Below are 26,441 nucleotides of genomic sequence, written 5' to 3'. Positions count from 1 at the left end.
TGAGGTCAAAATACTTTAAATTCAGTTTATTCAGCAGGCATCGTGTACTTTATGTGTGGAGCTGCAGTTGCAATTCAAGTCAAGAATTTAGTGAAAGTGACACCAAACCTGATTTGCAGGCTACTTTGGAACATGCATTCTGGGTCAAAATGCCCCTTTCCTCCAGTTATCTTTACCTAACTGCTTTCCCTTTGTGCTTGCTCCTCTTTACCACATTATTTTCACTCTGCTCTCATCTTTCTTTGTTACTTTCTTCCTCTTCTGCTTTTTCTTTTTTCTTTCTTTTTTTTTTCTCAAAAAACACTCTTTTCTCTGCTTCCACTTAATATCTCTCTTAAACCCTTGGGGCTTTTTCTTCAACTGCTGTTTTAGAGCAATTGATTACACCACACTCCTCTTCACCATCGCTCTTTTCCTGTTCGCATGCCCAACACACACGCACACTTGCACACATCTCTCTTTTCCCTACCTCTCACTGTAATACTGTTCTTGACTTTTAACTCTTAACATATTTCTCTTTGCCCGAGAGAAGGGAGCCATGTGGTGGATGTATACGCACACAGACACACACACACACACACACACACACACACACACACACACACCCATTGATGCTGAGGGTCTGTGTAAATAGGCATAAACACACACTCTTATAAAGGACAAATCCTGACAGAGAAGAGGTCCAATCTCTGTGTGGAAGTGAGAAGAGAGTAGCATTCAATAGAGAGCACACGCATATTTACATCCTTTCCATCTCTTTTCTCGCCCACTCTGACTCTAACTCTACCTCTCTCTCTATCTCACTCTCTCACTCTCTCTCCTCCTCTCCTTCTTTCCCTCAGACACACACACACACACACACACACATGCACAGACAAACCCCCTCTCACATAGGAGTAGATAGAGAGCGGTGAAGAGCAGAAGGAGCAGAGCTGAGGCAGGCAGGAGGGCTGTTGTTGATTGAACAAAGCCAGGAAAGGAGTGCGCAATCCTGGGGAGATCAGCAGCTGTGAAATGCCTCGAAGGGAGCCTGCCAGCTACTCCTGCAGAGACCTGAAGGTAAGCCTTGTGCACCGCTGATGGAGAAAAAAACAGAGGAATAGACAGAGAGGATAGAGGAGGTTGTAAAGCCGCTAATGCATGGTACTGTGGCTCCACATCCAAGCTGTCTCCTCTCAATTTGTCTGTGGATGGCATCGCCTGCTGTGTTGATGTGTTTCATTTCACAGCCACAAATCCCAAATGGAGATGCTTGCTAAATAAAAAAGTATGCATTACATGAAAGCAGATCTATAGAAAACTATGAGAGTTACAAAAGCTAGAAACAGGGAGACAAGGACAGATAGCGAGAGAAGATGTGAGGTAAAGCAAGGCAACAGAAAGAGAGCAGGAGCAGGAAAGTGATCATGGAAAAAGTGGCTGGATTACCCTCCTCAATCGGTTACAACCTTTATCATCACATCTTGTCTCCTTCATCTTATGTCACCGGAGAGATACATAGATCATCACCATGCATCTCCTTGCTCTCATGGCGGGGGCAGGGTAATCAAAAAGGCAATGGATTTCTCTGACGCAAGCAGAGAAAAGCCTGTCAACACTATTGCTGTTTGTGCAGACTCGTGTGCTGTGCTGTAGATCTCTCAGTGCAATGCAGGAGTTTTACGAGCGTAGCAGCAGCAGGACCAGAAGCAGGAGTCAATGTGCATGTGTGTGTTACTGTAAATGCGTCTGTGTGTGTGTGTGTGTGTGTGTGGGAGGAGGGGGTTTGTATCACTGTCACACAATGCATGTTTTAGCTCTTACACGTTTTTATACATTCAACAAAAGCAGGAGATAAAGCGGCAGATGTGGGGTATTGGTAGCTGTTGCAATGTTTTCATGAATATTGTAGGCTACACTAGAAGCATTGAGAGAAAATCATTTATATTGATTCCCATGAAACAATCTCTCTGGGCTGAGGATTAGGGCTGCTTGCTTTAATGTGTGATGTACACCACTATTTTCTCCTCAGTTGTAGCTCCGGTACAGTGCACTCTGCAGGACACACATCTCGAGAGTTGTTGCTGTAAAACTTTGATGACGATGCAGTGGGCTGAGCAGCCACATTAATCGAACACAGTTTCCCCAAAGCATCTGTCCTTCCTCGTATTGTCTCATCAGGAAATGTCAGGACTGCGCCAAAGCAATCGTAATTTTTTAAATATCTGTTCTCTGGCACACCATGGAGGAATAATAAGTGCAAACCTTGTCTGCAGTCAATATTAACCACATTTTTACATATGGCACATACTTAACACAAACCCAGTGGAGCAAGAGGAAAGGGAAAGCCCATACTGACAAAATGATTTCTTAATAATGGCTTTGCAACGAAACCTGTCTGTTTGCCACACTTAAGGCTACTTTTATCACCGTAATCTACCATGATGCTCACAGCTGGATGAACCGTGATTGGCTATTTAAAGAGTCTAGGGGGAAGTGTAAACCACTAAGAAGTAATGTTTTTTGATGGATGGCCTTTTGACCTCAGCGCTATCATAGCTGCAACTCAGCGCTGCGTACCTTGCTCCCCTCCTGCTCAGTTATTATCCATGTCCTGATCTCCCTAACAAGTGGACAAAAAAGGAAAAAGGATATAGTACACAGCAGGATCTTAGAAAACTCTCAAAAGAGAAGACACTGTGAATAATTAATTGCCTCTGTTTATTTAGTCAAGACTGTGAGTCTGTAGGGGATGTGGGGAAGGCGCCGTTCGTCAAGCAGATCCACATTCACTAATACTGCAGCGGCACATTTGTGTCAAGAGCTTAGCCAGGCGTTAAGATTTTTTTCTTTTTTGTATTTAGTGCCATGGAAAATGTGTGTACATGTCAGAGTACTGCATAAAAATACAGTATTTTTTATTGGGCGGTTGAGACCCACATGCCTTATTTATGCAACACTACTGAATTAGTTGTGATGTGTATATTTTCCTTAAGTTTTAGGTTGTGCACTTTAGTTTGAGCTGTATATGACTACAATTCAATCTCTTGGTATTTGAATGAAACTGATAAACAGCATAACATTTCTTACACAATCTAGTCCTTTCCTAAGGAAAATGGTTCTTATCCACTACATTTCTATTTTCATCTGTTTTTATTTTTCGGTTTTATTGCTGAAACACAATACCTATAACATAAATACAGCAATTGGAAAAGGAACCCAGAGTTTGGATTAAAGAGCAGCATCCCTTGAGATGACCCATGAACCTAGATCATCTGGAACAGGCACCACGTCGAGCGTGGCGATCTTCCTCCTGGCCCAACTTGGAATTAAGGCTGGCTAATGTTCGGTCTGGATGAAATGGGACTCTGGCTGGCCAAGCAACAGGAAACCAGAGACTGTTCTATCTTACCTTTACAGACACCTTCTCCATCAACATCCCAGATCAAGCACAGGTGGGCCGTGTTCTGAGAGGACAGAGCACAAGACTCAAGCAAGATGAGAGCAGGCGGATTCTATATTTACGTTGATTATGCTTGGTGCTCAAACACAGTCAAAGTGGATGGACACTCTGACTCTCTCCCAAATGTCAGACTTTTTATGTGGAGATGAAAACCACATTGTCATCACTATCTTGTCACTGCTGTTTACATTATCCTAGACCTAAACCTACATTGTTTTACGTTATTTGTTGTGTTTAGCATGCTACCCTGTTTAATAAATTTTATTTACAGTTATGTTCTATATGTTTAGCATGAAGGGACTACAAACTTACATGTCGCCAAACATTCCTTGTGTTTTATATAAATAAATTGTCTTGATCCTTAAAAAATCTGCAACCAATGCAAATTCAAGGCCCTGTGTTAAAGTTACTGGTTGTAGGCCTAACAGCAAGTGTTGTTTAATACTGTTGTCATACTCTGTCCCTCCTCTTCACCCACATCCTTGGTTCCCCTAGACCTTTCATTATCATTTTACATATGTCCACCAAATGCCCCCGGACTTTCCCTCCTTTCCACATCACCTGACTACCCCTCGCATTTACACACCTGTTCCCACTTATCAGCCCTGCAGTTACCAGTGTTTGGGACTTTGCCTGCCTGCTAGCATCCAGTGTGCTAGCCTCCAGCCTTCACATTGGCCCGCTAGCAACCAGCTTCCACTCCAGTCCATTATGCTTAGGTTTGTAAGTCTGAAGCCTTCCTTTCCTGAGCCTGTTAGCCCATTAAATGTCTGTTCTGAGCAGGCTAGCCTTCTACTTGTCTAGGGAAGATCTGAAGAGCCACCCTAATGCCCAGTGGTCACCCTTTTGAAGAGACTAGCTATGCTATTTTTACAGTACAGCATACTGAGGACTTTCCATAAGGAGATGGGTCCTGATGTCACTAGCTCGTTCAGCTGCCAAGTGCCACTGAGACTCAGTTGCACAGCACTTCTGCCTATTCACCAGAAACACCGAAATGCCACAAGCCATGTCAGGTCCCCAGTCTGCATCCCAGTCAGCTGCCTGGCAGCTCTCACTCATCAGTCCCTCCTGAGCTGCAGCAGTCATCTGGTCATGCTGAGCTGCAGCAGTCATCTGGTCATGCTGAGCTGCAGCAGTCACCAGTTCCTCCTGAGATGCAGTAATCCACTTAGTCTGAGCTGCAGCAGTCTCCTATGGCTATGGTTCAGCAGGATCCTGTTTCCCTGGCTCCACAGCCTCACCTGTCGGTCTCCCAGCTGCCGCTTTCCCCAAATCCTGCAGCCCTGTCACCAGCCTCCGTCTCTGCACTCCAGCGGGTAGTCCCCTGCCCTGCACTTTAGCGGGTGGCTATAGTCCTGCTCTCCAGCCACCATCCTCCGAGCCTGAACTCCAGACAATGCATGCTTATTAAATGGGCTGTGTCAACCTGCAGCAGCATCTTCTGGTGGCAGCTGCCTTTCCTGACCTCCAGCCTCATCACCAGCCTGAGGTCTCCTGCTCCTCCCAGCCCTCATGCCATCCTTCTGCACCACCCATGTTCTTCAGTTCCCAGACTACTTGCTCCTGAATCCTTTCCTGACCAGCCTGATGGAACATCTACAATTCGTCCCTTGAGGGGACGTCTCCTCTTCAGCCACTTCCCTGGTTCCCCAGGTGCTTTTGTTGCCATTTTTCATCTGTCCACCAGATGCCCTCAGACATTCCCTCCTTTCCACATCACCTGATTATCCCACCCATTTACATACTTGCTTCCACTTCTGTCATCAGCCCTGCAGTTACCTGACCTTCCCTGCTCACCTGTTTCCTCTCTCTCTCTCATCAACCCTACATCAGCCCTTTTCCACTCACTCCCTACCAGAGCTTCCTATATTAAGTTGCTGTGTATCATGTCTTGGTTCCATGTTTCTGTCTGCCATACCTGCATGTTGTGCTTATTGTGTAAATAAATTACTGAACTGGATCAGCTCTGCCTCTGGAAGCTGCATTAGGGGCTTAGTTAGTGGCTTCTCTTTCTTGTTCCATTACCCCCACCTTACCAAAGCAATAAAGGCATTGTTGCGTCTGTGAGTCGCATTCTAGCGGTTCGTCAAAATAAAAGTCCTGCCTTCTGCATGTGTAAAATGATCAACAAATATGCAAATAATAATATGAAAATAGCTTCTTGTTTCAGGTCACCTTGCTCTTAATGTCGGTCAGTGTGCTCATCTGAGACAGTCTTGTTTACCTTTCAGGTGATTTGAAATCAAATTTATGTAGAAACACTACATGGTTACCAAAAAGACTATTCAATATTATATGTCATAGATTACATTTTAACAACTGTGAAAATGCATTCCAGTATACATCCCATGTCCAGGTTAACAAGCCCTCAGAATCTTCATTATGGCTTATGTTCTTATCTGTCAGCAGCAGGTTATGTGGAATGAGATCTCCAGCATCTCCTGCTCCTGGTTTAGCTCCACTGTTTAGCTTCACTTTATCTGGCGTTATTATAATAAAGGATCCCTCATACTGTTTACTGGGACTCCTTTGTTAAGCATGGCAGACAATAGCATAGATGCGTTGATGTCTCGTGTCAAGCTGACACGCATTCAGGTCAGGCAAGTTTAATTAAATCACATGAGGGTTTATGTTAATTGCATTACAGGATTCCTGCATTCATATGGTGCATATAGTTGTAAATATCACACTTGTACATGCAGTTGGCTGATTTTGATATTTAGTTACGTGAATGATTTAAAAACAAAAACAGTACAACAATAGTCACTTTAACTGGCCAGCATAACAAACGCCCATGAATATGATTAGCTTACATTCATGCACAGACACACTGGCAGCTTAGCTAAATTCAGGGCACAGTGATTCATATGGTGCATGGACAATTTAGCACCACGTGCAATGCAAATAGAGGACAATCAATACATACACACATTTCATTTTGAGCATTTGAAAAAAAGGATGTTGTTTATCACTGCAGTATCATTAAAATATAGGCAGCAAAGACATTTAGGTCTCTACTACATCTGGAGGGAATTTTACAGGTTTTACATAAGCATCTATGAAGCTTGAGCATCGATCACCCAGGAGAAACACCGCATGTACCGCATGGTTAATAAGGCCTGTAGTGTGACTACATGGATTGTTTTTATTTGTCGTCTTTTAAACACTTTTAAAGATGAAGTGATTGCTAAGCTCTTTTTGCAACAGTCTCATTCACACCATGTCATCTACTGTGGTCAACAGAGTTTAAACCCATCACTAAAGGACACCTTGGCAGAAAGTGCACTGAGCAAAGGGTGTATTACTCAGCAGCTTCACCAAACAAGCTGGTCTGAGATTTTTTTAAGATGCAACTGTAGGATCATTATCTCAGTTTATTCTGTCTTGGTATGTGATGACGATAGAGAGGAAGGCTCATCAGAGGGACAAGCATGGGGAGACATTGAAGCAGATCAGGAATTCCAATCAAGAACCTTTTGACCTTTGGCTCCTCCGGCGTTCGCCTTATGCTGCCTTGCTCTGCAGTCCTCTCCCACCCTGCTCATTTCCTCCCATCCTCCCTCATCCCTTCCTCCCCTTCTCTCCTGTCCTACACTGAGGTGAAACAACTCAGGATATATCAACGTTTGTATCAGACCACAGCATTCTTAGGTGAGCAAAAGTAATGGAACAAATAAACTTAAAGTAAAAAACATTTCATATTTGGTGGCATAACCCTTGCTTGCAATAACTGCCTCAAGCCTGCGACCCATCGACATCACCAACTGTTCATTTGTGATGCTATTCCAGGCTTTTACCACAACTTATTTCAGTTCTTGTTTGTTTTGGGATGTTTCTCCCTTCAGTCTCCTCTTAAGGAGGTGAAATGTAGCTCTGTTGGGTTAAGGTCAGGTGATTGACTTGGCCAGTCTAAAACCTTCCACTTATTCCCCTGATGAAGTCCTTTGTTTTGTTGGCAGTGTGCTTTGGGTCGTTGTCCTGCTGCATGATAAACTTCCTCCCAATTAGTTTCAATGCATTTCTCCTTAAATTGGCAGACAAAATGTTTCTGTCCACTTCTGAATTCATTCTGCTGCTACCATGATCAGTTACATCATCAATAAATATTAGAGCCTGTTCCTGAAGCAGCCATGCACGCCCAAGCCATGACATTACCTCCACCATGCTTCGGATCATAAGCAGTTTCTTTCTTTCTCCACACTTTGGCCTTTCCATCACTTTGGTACAGATTAATCTTGGTCTCATCAATCAATAAGATTGTGTTCCAGAACTTTTGCGGCTCATCTCTGTACTTCTTTGCAAATTTCAATCTGGCCTTCTGATTCTTCCTGCTGATGAGTGGTTTGCATCTTGTGGTGTGGCCTCTATATTTCTGCTCTCTGAGTCTTCTTCGAACAGTGGATTGTGATACCTTCACCCCTGCACTGTGGAGGTCGTTGCTGATGTCACTTACTGATATTTTGGGGGGTTTCTTCACAGCTCTCACGATATTTCTGTCATCAACTACTGTTGTTTTCCTTGGCCGACCTGTTCGACGTCTGTTGCTCAGTACACCAGTAGTTTCTTTCTTTTCAGTACATTCCAAATTGTTTTGCTTGTTATGCCCAATGTTTGTCCAGTGGCTCTGGTCAATTGTCCTTCTTTTCTCAGCTTGACAATGGCTTACTTTTCTCCCATAGACAGCTCTCTGGTCTTCATGTTGGTTTATCCTCTTTAACAGGAAATGCAGTCTTTATAAATTTGAACCAAGGATGAAACTTAGACTAGTCATGCAGAGCTATTTAACGTTTGGACAATCAACCTAAAAGGCAACACCTGGGCAACAAGAAACATCTGTCAGTCACATGTTCCAATAGTTTTGCTCACTTGAAAAATGGGTGGGTTCAAACAGAGGGTGATATGTCCTGAGTTGTTTAACACATCTAGATGTGAATACCAGGAAATAAAAGCCGAAATTCTGGACTCTTGTCTCATACTCATCTTTTTATCTTAAACCCAAATGTCTTCAGTGAACATCAAAAACAAAGGAATTTGCCTTACCGTTCTAATACTTTTGGAGGGGACTGTATATTTATATTGTACTCATCTCCACATGATTCCCTCTGATTCCAAATTAAGTTCATCATTGCCTTCTAAGACAGAGCAGTGGCATATGGAATCTGGGATCTACAAGAGGCAAGGACTTGACAGAAACACCAGATAAGAAAAACAAACAGGGTGTTGGGGAGCATGCCCACCCACTCAACCTCACACATCTTTCCATCAAATCTGTCATGCTCCACGCCAGTGTGGTTGAAGAGGGTGCTATGTGTCTCCAGTAGGTGTTGGGTTTTAATCCCATCCAAGCTCCACTCAGCAGCACTGTGAAATCTTGGCTAGCTTTTAACATACTCCATTGAAGTAGACAGATCTCAAACACGCAGTAAAGCAACAGCTATTCTTGGCTTGAACCACTGTGTGCAAAATGTACTGGGAGAGGGAGATTGAATGAAGGACAGCAAGTGTGTCTGTGTGTGTTGGGGGGGACATGTAGTGCTCATGTTGTGGTTAGATAAATGTGTCACATTGTAGGGACTTCATTTTTGGGGACGAAACTCAAGTCCCCATGATGTGATTAATTCAATTTTAGGGTGGAGACTTGGTTTAAGGTTAGAGTTAGCGAAGCCAAGTAGTGGTTTTGGTTAGGACAAGTCTCCAGGAAATTAATGTAAGTCAATGTAATGCCCTCTGACATGATGATGCGTGTGTGTGTGTGTGTGTGAGAGAGTGTGTGGAAGACAGAGAGAGACAGAGAGAGAGAGAGAAAGACAGAGAGACAGGGAGTTGGACATATCATTAGGGAAATTGTTTCTCCAGAGTGAGTCTCAGTGCAGCAGTGTCACTCCAGAGAAGGTCATCCATGTGAAGGACACAACAGGATACACTCAGCTCACTATCAGGCATAAATGGAAGGAAGGGATGCTATGAAGTTTGTGTGTGTGTGCGCGCGTGCGGGCATGTTTGCTGGGCCTGGAGCCAACTAACTAGCTGGGGACGTTTTTAGTCATTTGACCCACCCGACCTCAAAGTGTCATAAGTGAGCAGAGATAGGGATGAAGCCATGTTATTTTATGGGCCAATCTTAGCCAGGGACATAGTCATGACAGGCCCGGTAACCATGACTCTTTGCTTTCACTCAAGGGGAGGAGTGAAAGAGGGCAGGGAATCATGGAAATAGAAAGTTCTAGTGCTTCCATTGCCAAGAAACATAGACCGCAGATAAGCTGGAACAACTCTGCCAGTGTAGATATCTATTCGATGCAGTGATTCGGTAAATATAGATGCTGTTTCAATATCTTAAAAGCTGAGCTCTGCTGCAAACCTTTTCTTTAGTTTTTTCCCTTTCCTCCTTTTTTTTGCTTATTTTTTCTCTCCTTTGTCAGCAGTGTATTTGATGAACCGACAGAAAACTGTGAGCTATGACCTCAAAATCTATGGATGAGTGCCCACATATAGTCAAATTTGTATTGGAAATTAAGGGATACTGCTGAATTTGCATCATCTTACTGCCATTTGTAAAATTGTCATGCTCAGCAGTATAAGCACTATTGTCAGGTCAGAGTCTGGTGTAGAGAAAGGTTACTGAAATATTGTGTATATATACAGTGAGGAAAATAAGTATTTGAACACCCTGCTATTTTGCAAGTTCTCCCACTTAGAAATCATGGAGGGGTCTGAAATTGTCATCGTAGGTGCATGTCCACTGTGAGAGACATAATCTAAAAAAAAAAAATCCAGAAATCACAATGTATGATTTTTTAACTATTTATTTGTATGATACAGCTGCAAATAAGTATTTGAACACCTGAGAAAATCAGTGTTAATATTTGGTACAGTAGCCTTTGTTTGCAATTACAGAGGTCAAACGTTTCCTGTAGTTTTTCACCAGGTTTGCACACACTGCAGGAGGGATTTTGGCCCACTCCTCCACACAGATCTTCTCTAGATCAGTCAGGTTTCTGGGCTGTCGCTGAGAAACACGGAGTTTGAGCTCCCTCCAAAGATTCTCTATTGGGTTTAGGTCTGGAGACTGGCTAGGCCACGCCAGAACCTTGATATGCTTCTTACAGAGCCACTCCTTGGTTATCCTGGCTGTGTGCTTCGGGTCATTGTCATGTTGGAAGACCCAGCCTCGACCCATCTTCAATGCTCTAACTGAGGGAAGGAGGTTGTTCCCCAAAATCTCGCAATACATGGCCCCGGTCATCCTCTCCTTAATACAGTGCAGTCGCCCTGTCCCGTGTGCAGAAAAACACCCCCAAAGCCTGATGCTACCACCCCCATGCTTCACAGTAGGGATGGTGTTCTTGGGATGGTACTCATCATTCTTCTTCCTCCAGACACGGTTAGTGGAATTATGACCAAAAAGTTCTATTTTGGTCTCATCTGACCACATGACTTTCTCCCATGACTCCTCTGGATCATCCAAATGGTCATTGGCAAACTGAAGACGGGCCTTGACATGTGCTGGTTTAAGCAGGGGAACCTTCTGTGCCGTGCATGATTTCAAACCATGACGTCTTAGTGTATTACCAACAGTAACCTTGGAAACGGTGGTCCCGGCTCTTTTCAGGTCATTGACCAGCTCCTCCCGTGTAGTTCTGGGCTGATTTCTCACCTTTCTTAGGATCATTGAGACCCCACGAGGTGAGATCTTGCATGAAGCCCCAGTCCGAGGGAGATTGACAGTCATGTTTAGCTTCTTCCATTTTCTAATGATTGCTCCAACAGTGGACCTTTTTTCACCAAGCTGCTTGGCAATTTCCCCGTAGCCCTTTCCAGCCTTGTGGAGGTGTACAATTTTGTCTCTAGTGTCTTTGGACAGCTCTTTGGTCTTGGCCATGTTAGTAGTTGGATTCTTACTGACTGTATGGGGTGGACAGATGTCTTTATGCAGCTAACGACCTCAAACAGGTGCATCTAATTTAGGATAATAAATGGAGCGGAGGTGGACATTTTGAAGGCAGACTAACAGGTCTTTGAGAGTCAGAATTCTAGCTGATAGACAGGTTTTCAAATACTTATTTGCAGCTGTATCATACAAATAAATAGTTAAAAAATCATACATTGTGATTTCTGGATTTTTTTTTAGATTATGTCTCTCACAGTGGACATGCACCTACGATGACAATTTCAGACCCCTCCATGATTTCTAAGTGGGAGAACTTGCAAAATAGCAGAGTGTTCAAATACTTATTTTCCTCACTGTATATATATATATATTTTTTTTTTTTATAAAATACTGCTGATATTTTATAATTCCTGAAAAGATACAAATCTTTTACCTAACAGCTGCAAGCAGCATTCTCAGCCTTTATAAAATAAGCACGTCTGTGCAAATTTCAAGCAGGAAACAGTGTTTCTCTACAGACTGGAAAACTAAATGGATAACCTCCATATAATGTGAAATAAAACAGTAATTCACAGAATGAAAGAGTTTACAATTGTGTTGATCAAGTGAGAATTATAATTTGGGTAATGAATCTGTTGCAGGGGCTTTATTGGAGCAGTGATTAGTATTGAAAAAAACCTTCTCTTGGCTCAGCTCCAAGCCAGCTCTTTTCTTCAGAGCTGCGCACAAAGCTGACAACACAAGTTTCTGAAGTTCTGAAAATGAAGAAAATTAAATCATGAAGCAAGTGATATTTGGTACAATACAGGCCGTAGGGAGGAAAAAGATTCACATTTTGCTGTGCTCTGTGCAGATAATTGTTTACAGCGGACAGTGTCAGCAAATAAGGAAAATATATGTCCTTAAGATATCCCTTAGGAAGCAAGTTCCCTGGTTTACTAGTACCCATTGGATTTAAGCACAACAGATGAGTGCTCTTGTTATCAGGACACAAACACAATTCAGCCAAAGCATCCTGCCACTCTCCCGGTAACAAGATAAATGCTTGTTACCCTCTTAAAGCACCAAGATAAAGCACCCCAGCGGGTATCCATGTTCGAACACCTCTCATTTGGGCGTGTTGAGTCTGCTGCTGTGAACAGACACCGCAATCACAGCCTTGCTGAAAATACACACAGGTCTGGAGTTCACAAATCTCCAGGGAGTCATGTTTAATTCATGAGAAAACCTAAAATGAGTCAGAAAGCGAGACCTTGCAACCCCTGTAATGTATTCAGCGAGTTTTTTCGGAAGCTTTGTGTGTGTCCTGCGCCTCTGCTGTCTGTCTGTCTGTCTGTCTTTTCCCTGTTCGGATGCCTGTCACGTCACTCTGCCCTTTGCTTTGGACCATCCATGTCAACACTACATTCCTGTGTGGATCTGATTTGTGACGTGGTCCTCTCACTTTTCCACACTTGCCTTTGCATTCTCTCTCTTCGCTTGTCAGCGATCAAATAGAGTAACATCTTAGACAGATGACAAAGAAATGTCAGATGTTGTTAAGGTCAGGAACCAGGGGCAAAAGTAATTTACCTATGTTCTTTTGCGTGGTTGCTTACAAGGCCCTTGTTCTTTTTAGTAAATAAAAAGTAGTTGATTTTCAAACAACACCCAGGGGCTCTATAATTTAATTGCCTCTTGTAGAGCTCCAAAGGTGTTGTAAGATTGCTGCTAAAATTAGGGCTTTATCCCCCCTAACACATTCACACCCCCACTTCCCTCTATAACTATAGCAGTGGCTGTTATTAAATCCAACATCATTCAGGAGACATTGAAAGTGTTCCTTTTCTACTTATCACTTTGTACCTCACATAATGTGATGTTTAAAAATACCTGTTTTAGCATACAACTCAGGAGCAGAGAAATACTTTTTAATATAACATCACACAAAGTGCAGACTGTCAGCACATAGTTGCTCCAGTGGAGCTAAAAACAACCACAAAGATAATATGTACACTTGTTTTATATCAGAATAAATGTAAACTAAAAGAGACAATTAGATTTTCTGTGACAGTATTTATTTCTCTGTCTCTAGCAGATTAAGAAAGCAATCACTGCCTCTGCTCTGAAGGATGATGTGGCTGTGGTAGAGTGTGAGAGCAGTGTGTTTGTGTTGTAGTTGTGTTTCTGTGTATGTCTGCATGTGGGCACGTGTAGTCGAAGCAACTGGTGACGCGGGTAATGACGAGCCTGCTCTTTGTTTAGGTCTTCCAGCAGTGAACATTCTGCACCTTAATCATGCATGCAATGTACATACAGTACAAGTACATTCAGGACATACACACCAATTTTGTTTTTCTTGATGTGATATTGTGTTTAACTTCAAATATAAGTTCCTATTTAAACATGTATAAGTTAGTATTTAATTCAGGTTGCGTGTATTTTTACAGGCTAAGCAGCAAATGCATCTTCTGCTTGTTCAGTTGCTGTATTCATGACCAACCCTGTCGGCAAAAAAACATTATGTACAACTGATTTGTTTTGCATCAAACACATTTTGAGCACCACATGCAAGATGTCGCCTCCTCAGTCCCATGTGTGGTTGGGTTTAGACAACAAAAGCAACGTGTATTGCCTCATGATTCAAGCCCGTGACGAACACAAGTGGTCCCTCATCTCAGTTATTAGTTATGAGGGTCATAACCCAATTGTTGAATAAACAGAAATTTTGACCTAATGATGGCAGTTGATAGAAGGTCAGGGGATCAAAGTTTTTACAGATAATCACCTGGGGACCATGAATACGTACAAAATTTCATGGCAGTTACATATCGGGATATTCCAGTCTGGACCAAAATGGTGGACTGACCAATTGATTTCACTGATATCACTGACATTATGCTATTATACTTTTGACTGAACTCCACATTATGGAAGTGAGAGAGAGAGCTGTCCCATAGCCTCAGCTGGTTTTGCCAACATGTTTTTATGCCTAAATGACAAAATAGGTAAACTTTCAACTGTCCCAAAACAACATAGGCTATATAACCAATTTCCAAAGCGACATACATATCCGTTGGAAAGTACAATGACATAGGGGAAACCGGGTATGGTTGTAGGTTGGGGACGGTGTTAACATCACCAATTCCACCAATTAGGGATTGTATAGGAGCCATGTTATCATTTCAGTATTTACCTACTTCCATTGATAGTGGTTGTCAAGGCTGGAAACAGGCACATTTAGAATATACAGAGAAAAAAAATTATTTTGAAGTTAGAAAGTAATTTTGACCAAGACTATATTTTGTTTAGTATCTAAACTATTGCAGATAAAATTATGTCTTTTATTAGATGAAAATGTAGTTTATTAGGCAACCTGTGATGCATTTTCCCTCTGCTAATTTCAAACCACTATGCTAATACAGCTAGCTAAACAAGGGCTGACAGGAGTGGGGTGTAACACTTATTTAAAAAGTATAACAGCCATCTCTTACATACAGCTAATGACTTTCTTGAATTTATAATTTTTACAGAGTGCCCTATGCAATTTCTGGGCCTACCAAGCCTGCAGTCCAAGGTTACCAGCATTAATTTGTTACAACCTACCCCACTACCGGGGTAGATTTGTTGTTGCAGAAACAAAAAGTGTTACAACCATATCTGGTCTCCCCTATATGAACATTCTCCAAAATGATAAGTGTTCGGCAAGTTACTCAGAAATTGTAATATATTACTAGTTACTTATTACTCCTTAAAAAGGTAATATTATTTCTTTACTTATTACTGGCAGATAAAAGTAACTAGTTACGTTACTAGTGTGCAGAGAAAAGGGAGCGAGCCAGGAGGTGCTGCACGAATATATGCTCCTCAATACAGATCCATAATAAAAAATGATTTTAAATATGCCTAGTAAAAATTTGGGAAATCAGTATGTGGCTGTCAGCGTTGATAATTATCCAAATTATAGGCTAATTATGGGAAACACTGCTTTCACTACCACCCCCCTTCCTGCCCAATCAAAGCAGTCTCTCGCCAAACTTTTAACTAACAACATATCCATAACAGCAGCAAGGAGTGTGGTTTTTACAAAGCATGTAGCCTAGGCCTAACGTTTATTAACACCAGCGGCTGAAATGAAAAAATAAAGCAAGTAAATCCCGACTTTTAAACAGCTGCACATGTAGCCTGTTTATAAGAGCAGTATTCAGTAGTTACAAAACATTGCGTTAACACCACTCTCTCCCGGCAAGTCCAAGCATCAGTGGCAGTAGCTGCTAGAGTTTCTCTCTGTAAGTTTCACGTCACTGTGCTGCTTCAGCAGATGCTTCAATAAATCAGATGTAAATTTGTTTGCGGTTTTTGCTGGTCACGCAGAGTTTACAATAGACGACAATGTTCTTTGCATCTTAGACTGTGACACAACAATGACAGTAGCTACAGCTGTGGACAGAACGCCTCTCTCCCTCGTTCTACATTCTTCCTTTAGTTTTGGCTATCAGCGACATGAACAACAAAGTCAGGTACCGCTGAGCTGCACCACAGTCGTGGATTTACGTCAAGGATGGTGCGTTCAGTAACGAGTAACACAGCGTTACTTGCCTTAGTCACTAGTAATAATATTACCGTTTTAGAAAAGTAATTAGTTACACTACTTAGTTACTGGGAAAAGTAATATTATTACACTGAAAATGATATAAGCATTGGCAAGTACCAGTCCAGCGACAGGCCTACCGGCGTACCACTGGTAAACTTTGTGAAACGGTTGTAGTTTTGTTAGGTTTAGGCAACAAAAGTTCTTGGTTACGTTTAGGAGTTTCTGTTGTGGTTTCTGTTAAAAGAAATACGTTATTAGTAAGTCACATAAGTCGTAAATCACGTAAGACGTAAGTCACGTATGAAATTTTATTTAAATAAAAACTTTGAATATGTCAAGTTTGACTTTCTTTCACATGTGACTCAAACCTCAGTCTCCTTTGTTAAAGTCCTGAGTTTACTTTACACATCCATCCACCCCACCACATACCTGCGTGGACTTTGTTACTCTTTATACTACATCACCTGATTTCTTCCACCTCTAGAGCTCGTAGCCTAACAGAAGATCTAAATATGAGTCGTAATAAGCTGCTGCATAATCAACTTCTGCGGCCATTTTTCTGGTGAGGATGAGTTAGGTTTTGCATATGATTATCATTGGTAAGCTAATGCTTTTTGCATTGCGATGATTTTCTATATTTATTTAAAAAACAGAATAATATGTATAAACGTTGAAGTCTGTTAAAAGAGTATGGCCACAAATAGTAAGATTTCTTTCACTGAGCAGAAGCTTGTGAATTCTGCATTTCTTCGACTTCCAAAGTTAAACTTTGCCTTTATTGTTGAATCAGCTTAACAAAAGTAGTTAAAAAATGAAATTCTTCACATACACTACAATGTTATTCCTTGAGTTTACAAGCGAGATAACAGTAGCTTCCCTGTACAGTATATACCTGTATAACAAATACCTTCACATAGAATATTTAGACAAAATATTACAACAAATACAGATGCAAATATGTTGAATATGTTAAATATCTTACCTTTTAAAGTGTATAGTTCAAACTGCCCTGATGGGTTTCTTTGGGTTATAATTACACCAACTGGTACATATGACATATTGACAAATTGAAGCAAATTAAATGACAAGCAGAAACTAATGTGCCTGGGGGGTTGCACTATACATCAACACAACATTGTTGGCATAGACAAAATATGTGTACATTTTAAAGAGGTTGCAATTTAGATCTTTAGTCTATGATCTAATGGATACAGCTTGAAATGTGCTCTGAGGGCACTGCAACTTTGGCATTCTTTGTTGCATTGGTTCATTTTAATGGTGGTGATCAGTGAATTGAAGTTTATTGAGCTGCTGAAAATATCAAAATTTTTTAACACTTTAAAAACATGTATGTTGTAACAACTGAACATCAAATATAAGTTCATATTTCAACATATATGTATGCCAATATTTAATCCAGCATGTATATTTTTACAGGCTAAGCAGCAAATGCATCTTCTGGTTGTTCAGGTGCTGTATTCATGAATGCGCCAACCCCGTCGGCAAAAAACATTATGTACAACTGATTTGTTTTGCATCAAACACATTTTGAGCAAAACATAATTCCTGGAAGTGCTACTTTTTGCACCACATGCAAGATGTCGCCTCCTCAGTCCCGTGTGTGGTTGGGTTTAGACAACAAAAGCAACGTGTGATGCCTCGTGACTCAAGTCTGTGACGAACACAATTGGTCCCTAACCATAGTTATTAGTTATGAGGGTCATAGCCATTGTTGAATAAACAGAAATTTTGATCTAATGATGGCAGTTGATGAAAGGTCAGGGGATCAAAGTTTTTACAGATGATCACCTGGGGACCATGAATGCCTATCCAAAATTTCATAGTATTTTATGTCATACTTATCAAGATATTCCAGTTTGGACCAAAGTGGTGAACCGACCAACCGATGGTTTAAAATCCTGTCTTGTTATGTTGATAAAAACATATTTCCGGCAAGCTTATTTATGTGATATGTTTTCTAGTGACGCTATCTATCTATCTATCTGTTGTGTTGGTTCATTTTAATGTTGGTGATCAATGAATTGAATTTAAAGATGTGTATGTTTTAAAACTTAATTTAATTGTTTTACTTCCTTATGTCTTACAGGTGTTGAGCTTCAGCTGAGGATGGCAGGAGATTCTCGAATCCTCATGGACCATAATATGGAGATAGGAGTCACACCTGCACAGGTAAACTGCACAGCCACTTCTGGTCAAACACTGCACTGATCACTATGATCTTTCCACAGCTGGGAAAGAAGACCTGAGAGATTATGTGAGAGAAATGTGACATGGTGATGGAGGCTCATTGAGACAGCAGAGGAAGAAAAAGAGATGGGAAAGATATGGAGAGATGGCAATGATTAGTAGGGAAAAAGCTATGTGTGTGAGAAAGAAAGTCAGACTGATGGATTTAAAGCGTGGTGGGAATGAGGAGGATAAAAAGGCTGTTAGATAAACAGTAGATCTCATGTATTCATCGATTAAAGATCAAGCACCGCAAAGTGTAACCAAACCTAATTCTTTAGATAAATTTAAAGATAAATTCAATTAACTTGGCAATGGGGCTAGAGATATAAGAAAAGACTCCCCACTCACTCCCAAAAATGGATGGTGGGGTTGCACTGGTCGTGTCTTGATTCCCCTGCCAATTGGAACCTATGCTGTCTATCCATGCACGTCCAGAATGGCTCAATGAGAGAAAACACCCACCGTTTACTACTGTCACACAGATAGAACTAATGAATTTGTTTATTGACCATCACCCCCACAGACTGTATTGACTACAAATGCCAAAGATTGGATGGCACTGTTTGTGACAGCTTCATCTATCACTCAATTAACCCCAGCCCAAAGTGTGGAAATAAGTGGGTATATCTTCGGCTGCCTTTCATTTAAAAGCAGTGTAGTGTAAAAGTAGTGATTATCGACAATTTAAAAGGTTTCCATCTAAGAAAAGACTGTATTCAGATTCTATATTTGATCCATTATCCCTGAGTGCAGTTGGTAATAAGGGAGCCCATTGACATTTAGTGAATGCATTGTCATCAAACCACTAATTGTGATGCCAGTCAATAAGAATTGTCTTTCAATTCTTCTCTGTCAACGTTCATTTAACCGGGATCACTTCGAATCAATATCTGAAAACCTAATATTGTACATGCAGGCCTGACCAAAGGTGCATGCCATGCACACAGGCCAGCAGTGAAACGGCACCTAAAACATCCTGAAATCAGGTTTAAACAGATTTTATTATCCAGGCTCTAAAATCGAAGGCACTGCAAGGATATTGTAGTGCCTTAGATTATGCCCTTCCCCGGCTGAACAGCGAGAGCGATCGTCTTTCTGATAGAGCAGAGAAGCAGCCAGTGTAACCACAATAGGATGTAACTTTCCTGGCGTTGTGAGCATGACTCTAGAGAGAGCTGGATCACAGGTGTCTGATTAGCAAAGAGAGATTCAGAGGACACAGGAGCTTGCTTCTACACAATGCATTTCAATTATCAGCTCAGATTGGAAGTGTCAGTGTGCTGCCAACGTGTCCTTGGTCTGTTTGAAAGGTGCCTTGCAACTCTGTCCTCCTGTGTGTGTGTGTGTGTGTGTGTGTGTGTTTGTGTCTTTCTGTCTGTATGTATGCATGTGTCTGTGGCAGTCATTGGTTTTTATATATGTTATAAATGTTTTAAAACATGCAATATTAGAATCTTGCATTGTGCATTAAAGCCGGTTTCTAGATAAGTGCAATATGTGTGCCCAGGCATATGCCAGTCTTTTTAAGGATGCCATAAGGGTCTACTGGGGAAGGATGGAGGATATGTTCCTATTCGGGCCTGCCAATGCCCCAGAGGGTGTGAGGGGAGGGAACACAGGGGACAGGGAGGGAGGCAGGGCACAGCTGTGGGGCCAGATCGCCTCGCTGGAGCTGGGCCAACATAGACAAAGACCTGGGCGTCCTTGTGTTATTGTTGTGTCCTTACTTTGTCTTTCTCCCTGTATATAGATGCATGCACTGACATCTACAATGTCATTGTGGAGTAGCACAGAGCAGTGACTTCATAACGGCTCTTAATTTATTTGCCTCCCCGCCAGCAGCACAGAGCGGTGTGATTGTTTCTTTTACAGAGACTGAGAGAAAATCAAATTAAAAAGGTTAACACCTTCAGCAACCAGTGCAAAGTCAAAGCTTTAGAGAAAATTTTAATGAAAAGAAATCACTGTGGCTCTGTAAAGTATACCCATATGGATAAAAACTTAAATTGCTATTGTTCTCTCTCCCTCTTTATGTCTGTCTTTGCTTGCTTGCTTTCTTTCACTCTCCATCATCCCCTTACTTTGCCTCTCTCTGTCTTTATCGTTTCTCGTCCACATAGGTGAAGAAGCTTCCTAAACACTTGCGGGAGGCTCAGATCTCGACAGAGCGTACCCACTTGATTTCTGACCCGGCGAAGAAGCCACGTCAGCGATATGTGCAAAAGGATGGCAAGTGCAACGTTCATCACGGAAATGTGCAAGAGACCTACCGTTACCTCAGTGACTTGTTCACTACGCTGGTGGACCTACGCTGGCGTCTTAGTCTCTTCATTTTCACCTTAGTCTATGTAGTCAACTGGCTTTTCTTTGGCTTTCTGTGGTGGCTGATAGCACTAATCCGTGGGGATCTGGTGCATGCTGATGAGGAGGGCTGGACCCCATGTGTGGAGAACCTCAACAGTTTCGTCTCAGCCTTCCTCTTCTCCATTGAAACAGAGACCACCATAGGGTATGGTTATCGTGTAATCACAGAAAAGTGCCCTGAAGGTATCATACTGCTTTTGGTGCAGGCCATCTTGGGTTCTATTGTTAACGCCATGATGGTGGGCTGCATGTTTGTGAAGATCTCACAGCCAAAGAACCGCGCCGAGACCCTCATGTTCTCGCACAATGCTGTCATATCAGTGCGAGACAACAAGATGTGCCTGATGTTTCGGGTGGGGGACCTGAGGAACTCTCACATCGTGGAGGCATCGATCCGAGCGAAGCTGATCCGCTCGCAGCAGACCAAGGAGGGGGAGTTCATCCCACTCAACCAGACTGACATCAACATCGGCTTTGACACAGGAGACGACCGGCTGTTCCTGGTGTCACCGCTTATCATCTCTCACGAGATCAACGAGAAGAGCCCCTTCTGGGAGATGACAATGGCGCAAATGGAGAAGGAGGAGTTCGAGATCGTAGTTATCCTTGAGGGCATGGTGGAGGCCACAGGTATGAAGGGCGGGGGAGCTGATCAAGGGAAGGGGTAAAGTATGGGAGAAAGGCGCTATGGGGGACATATGGCTGATGGGTAGAAAGACACAAAGATTGATGAAATGTTGGATGCAGGAAGTGAGCTGGGGAGTGATGGGAAAATGGATGAAAAGATAGAGAGAATAATATTAACAGATAATCAATAATTAATGAGGATTTTATTATTTCTATGATTTCATAACAGCTGACAATATTTTTTGAGGAAGGTGAAACTGCTTATTTCATAATCCTTCAACTGCAATTCTGTCTTCATAAATCATTTTGACACGTTTCAAAATATTTGTTACTTCAGCTGAAGCAGACGAGTGAAAGATGATCATGCTACAGTCGCCTCACGTGTTCTCTGTTCTCAGTGCAGCCCGCATTTCCACTGTTGCTACTTCAAGGTTATATCTTTGATATTGTTTATTTCAAAATGAATGAAGTGTAGCTACCCACACTGCTGGTCTGTGTTTTGGGTAAAGGCCAAGCTGTCCTGAAAAGTGCTCCAGCCCAGTTACATTTATGAGGCAGACGTGACCAGGTGTTTTTGTAAAGTTGCCCATAGCTCCTATTTTCCAGCACAAGACTGTAACTCAAAAATCAAAATGAGAACAGTAAATTATGATGTCTATGTACCGTACAATTCATCATCATCATTTTCAATTATAGTGTTTTGTCAATTTTAAAAGCTTTGTATGTATAAATCCGCCTGTCATTCATAATTATATGTGATGAATACAGAAACATTTAGAGCATGATGGCCCACAGCTAGCTGTTAATTTGCTGTTCTAACATTTTTTCTGTGGGGTATTGGCTAAATCAGGTATTGTTTATATGCTGCATTATCTATTGACCTTTGTTCAAAGACTAATTATAATCCACTCAATTTAAATACAATGCATTATACATGTTACTAAATTACTTCATCGGTTATTATCATCCTTTGCATCAGTAAATGAAACACAGTGGTTGATTAGGAGTGTTTAGTCTCGTGCAAACAATTGTATTTTAAATAACTCGCAAGAACCATCGAGCTCCGTAGTGCGGTCAGGCATGGCTTTGCATGCATTGGAACATTTCTGCTCTAGTTCATTTTAGATTTTATTATTTATTTAATATTTTTCTCCTCCAAAGCACCAGTAGTCATCATGCTTCCTGCTCACGCAGCTGGATACTTGACTCAGGCAATAAATCACCTTTCGCTTCACCGGAAGAGACCATGGCATCATCCAGGGGTTATGTCGTCACCGCCCTTGACCGCTAGGCAATGGACCATTATGACCATCCAGTAGCCCTCCCCCTACTTCCTTCCCCTGTTAACCTTAATTAGAGACGTTAAACCACAAAGCATGACCTGGGGAATTAAAGGATAGTTCAAGTTACAGTATTTTCATTGTTTTTTTCAGTTTTTGCCATCATAACACTTGCACTTAAATTTTGTCATCAGCGAACGAAATACATAATTTATGTGTAATAATACAGTCTTGTAATTGACCCACATGGTGAAGTCAAGATGGTAACAAAAAGGTTTGATTAAAGCCTGTAAAAAAGTACTGATAAAATGATTGATAATAATCATGTTTTTAATTGAGTTTTAAGGTCTTCAAGTCACTAACATTAGAATTCACAGCTGAATAAGCACCCTCAGTTGCTGTTTTAAATGTGATGAATCTACTGTCAGTTTAGTTATGTATCAGTGAATGGATGGCCAGTGCTGTGGTATGCAAAAATATAATTTGTATCTGATCTGGAAGGGAAAACATATTAATATTCTTAAAATTCCAGGAGTAATGCCAGGGGGAGATACAGTACAAACATATTTTACATTTTTCTACATTTATGGCCCATATCAAGCAAGTAATGGTCTCATAAAATCAGCATCCTATGATGTTAATGAATTACACAGGTGTTATATAGTATAGAGTAAAAACTCTCTATTAAACAAAATATGTACCACATCACAAGTTGGATACTGTCACAGTGTTTGGAAGTGACAGATAAGGTGGTGGTGGTGGCTTCTCTTGTGCCATCATTTGTTTTCTCTGTTGATATCCAGCCTGTGGTTTTAAGCATGACTGTGAGTCAGGCTCTGGAAATCACTAACAACATTTGATTCTAAGGCAGTTCCAACATTCTGCCCTACTACTTGATGACACATCTTAAATGGACTAATGAAAATATGTAGAAATAACAGTACACTTAATGAAATATATATATATATGTACATTTCTGAAAAAAGTAGATGTATATGTCTAAAATTACTGATTCAAATAACTGACAGACATGTCGTTCTCCCCAGTACCATCATCTTTGCTAATGCAAGGCCTCTGAATTCTTTGTTATCACCGCAGTTTACAAATTGCTGAGGGATTCCCCAGACTCACGGTGTACCTTGTCTGTATATTTTTCATATCTAATCGTTTATTACTTACTTTTGATGATAAATCACCAACTTAACTAATTGCCTAAAGAAGTTTTTCAATGCAATTAGCTGACTAATATTTTGCTCTGAAAAAAAGTGATTATGCTGCAGTTTATTGTAACGATTCAGGTCAATGCTCTGCTGTGCGGCGGCCTAGTCATGTGCGTCAGTGATGCCGACAACAAACTTGTTTTCATTATTGATAGTGTCTCTCAAGATAGGAGGTTTAAGGCTGTTTTTTTTATTTTACTGTAAACTATTCACATGTAAAATATGGCCTGCTTCATGCCATTTCTCCGAATCCAGAAAGCATCTTGCATCAATATTGTTGCTGTGTAAACAAGAGTGTTTGCAGTCGTGTTTTTTGTTTTACACTTTCCAGGAAAATTCACGAAAACAGACACCTGTAGCAGTGCCCAAAAGTAAGTTTTCTAAACGGATACTAGTAGTGGTTTGTCTAATGAGAAAAGTAGGTACCGCTATACTGTATCTGGGACAACCGGAAAGCTTACTTGCATGTAGCGCAAACAGTCTTTTCAATTAGAGTTGAATACAATTTCAGCCAACCAATCCATTGTAATTTATAATAATCTGTCACTAATTATTTTTGTTTTTAAAGTTATCCAAAATATGAACACACTGTTGATTGATGCAAAGTAATCACAACCACACCAAGACAATGTCATTAGCGAGCCAGATTTCCAGAAGTTCCAATCCTCCAGTTCTGGTCCCGCAGTTCGATTCTAACATACACCACCTACTGGCAAGGAAAGGAAACAACTTTTGCAATTTTGATACCTCCAGGCAATGAGTGTTATGTTGCTTTCAGACCAAAAGCAAAGGAAGTATTTGAGGTGGCGCGATTACATACAAAGTCAACGAAAAGACACGGAGAGCCGTGAATTCCTGTCGGGCGGCGCATAGGGGAGTTGAACATTTTTAATTTTAAATAATTTTATCTTGACGCTGTGTTGCGATAGCCTATCAGTGTTGAGATTGTCCAGACATCACTGACGGCTTCAGAACGTTGTTTGGAGAGGACCAGGCAGAGTGAGGGAGTCAAACGCCGCTGGCCGACAGAGAGAAAACAAACATTTTAAAAGTTGTTGTTCCACTGTCTTGTTGACAGACCTGACAAAGCATGAATTCATATGTTTAACAAATTGGCATCATGTTGTAGTTATTTCAGCATCAGTTTGATTCATTTATTGCAATTAAATCACAGCAAAATGTTTACTTTGGGTTAATACAGTTATAGTAATCACGGGTTGTGTTTATTCGCATTATCGCATTGTGTGTGAACACTTGGCAGGAGTCCAGCAATAAAACCCCTGTGAGGAAAGCGTTGTGAGGATTAAATTTGGTCTGAATGCACAGGCTGCAGTATTTTTTCTTTGTCTGTATTTGGTAGCTAAGCTGCTGTTTGAATGTTTGTGTTTCATAATTCACAAATTAGGCCTGCAAAGCATACAAATGTGGTTCGTAGTAGCATATTTTCAGCTGAATACTGATTTTTTTTAGTGTCACTGTGTGCTGTCCACAAAGGGTGTCCTTGTAGTTGGGGCAGGAGGGTTGTTCCTAACCAAAAACACGAAAAACACTTGCCACGAGACAAGCCCTCAGCATCTTGGTTTCAGGTAACTGAATTATTAAAATTTAAGTTTCAGTTGTACAGGAACACGTGCCAAATGCAGGTTATGTGCCAAGCTGTTCAGTTTTGCTTAGTCAGCACAGGACACGGGATCACATACAGAAAGCCTTGAGGGGAAATCTAAGTCACCACAAAACATAAGGGCAAAGAACACATGAAGAAGACCTTGTCATACCTCAAAATATCAAATATATCAAATTGCTAAGTTTCTTTCTATAAATACATTTGTCTTTTGACATAATCCACATGTATGATCTAGAACAAATGAACAGTTATACCTGCTTACCAGGAACAGAATATTAAATGAATGCAAAATATGTACCGAGATTATATTTGACATATAGGCTCCGGACCATGTCACTGCATGCAAGGATATATCAAACTGAATTCAGCAGAGATTGCGACAATCTGTTCTGTACCAAGTCGTTTTGGTGCCTAAATCTAACCAAATTGTGATGTTTCACAATGTTAACCACTTGTTTTATTTTTGCATATTTGTTAATGCCAACTTGACACATCCTACACGTCCAAAAACAACACAAAAGTGTACCCGGGGCGTTCAAAAGTGATGCCCAGGGGCTTTGACCAGGCATCCATATGTGACGAGCTGGGAGTGAGAATGTGTTGATTGGGAAATGACAACAAACTTTCCCCCAGGGGCTGGATGTTGGGGTGTAGGCCATTATGAAGTACTTCATGAGAAGGTGCAGCAGCACCATGTGATTGCAGCAGCCACACCTGCAATAAAGTTCTGACATTCTGTCCTATCAACTTGGGTAAAGCTAGGGTGACCATATTTTGGTTTTCAAGGACGGTCGAAGCTGTGGGGGATTCAAGTAATTGGTGGCAATGTGTATGGGACTTTAATAGGTCCTACATGTGGGCTTCTAGATTGCTAGCACCTTTTTTTGACAGTGACACGTAATACCAGCTTTGCAGGTGATGCATTCTACTTCAGATAATAGTAGGCTATCCTATATAGCTTACCACTAGTATAATATTAATTACAGGTACAGCAGTTTCATTATGGTTTGTTGTTCTCATTCATTAAATACTTAAATACTCTAATTTGTAAATACTAAGTGCTAACTTGTCAATAATCCAAACCATTCATGCAGGACGAGTTCAACATTTGTAGGTTTGCTGTAGCACCACGTCAACCTTTAAATAAGGTTTACGGAAATTGATATT

At 41.2% G+C, this 26,441-nt stretch overlaps 1 protein-coding gene across 1 annotated transcript; it reads left to right on the top strand.

The window, feature by feature from the left end:
* The first annotated feature begins 823 nt into the window (after positions 1 to 823).
* Positions 824 to 21,191, top strand: LOC119883246 (G protein-activated inward rectifier potassium channel 4-like). The gene is made up of 3 exons (XM_038693811.1): positions 824 to 1,059; positions 18,017 to 18,099; positions 20,280 to 21,191. The coding sequence occupies exons 2-3, from the start codon at positions 18,037 to 18,039 to the stop codon at positions 21,189 to 21,191; spliced, it is 975 nt and encodes a 324-aa protein (XP_038549739.1). The 5' UTR covers positions 824 to 1,059; positions 18,017 to 18,036.
* The last annotated feature ends 5,250 nt before the right edge of the window (positions 21,192 to 26,441 follow it).

This window comes from Micropterus salmoides, unplaced genomic scaffold, assembly GCF_014851395.1.
Source record: "Micropterus salmoides isolate LMB-PRFRI ecotype aquatic unplaced genomic scaffold, ASM1485139v1 Ms_hic_scaffold_3, whole genome shotgun sequence".
Lineage (NCBI taxonomy): Eukaryota > Metazoa > Chordata > Actinopteri > Centrarchiformes > Centrarchidae > Micropterus > Micropterus salmoides.
The sequence above is the reverse complement of the archived record's forward strand: the minus strand, read 5'-3'. Positions and strand labels throughout refer to the sequence as shown.

What these genes read in the sequence shown, in the direction of transcription:
- LOC119883246 (XM_038693811.1), top strand. Translation starts at nt 18,037, where the DNA reads ATGGCAGGAGATTCTCGAATCCTCATGGACCATAATATGGAGATAGGA. An exon ending in TAGGAGTCACACCTGCACAG is followed by an intron (nt 18,100 to 20,279) that starts GTAAACTGCACA and finishes TCGTCCACATAG; the next exon opens with GTGAAGAAGCTTCCTAAACA.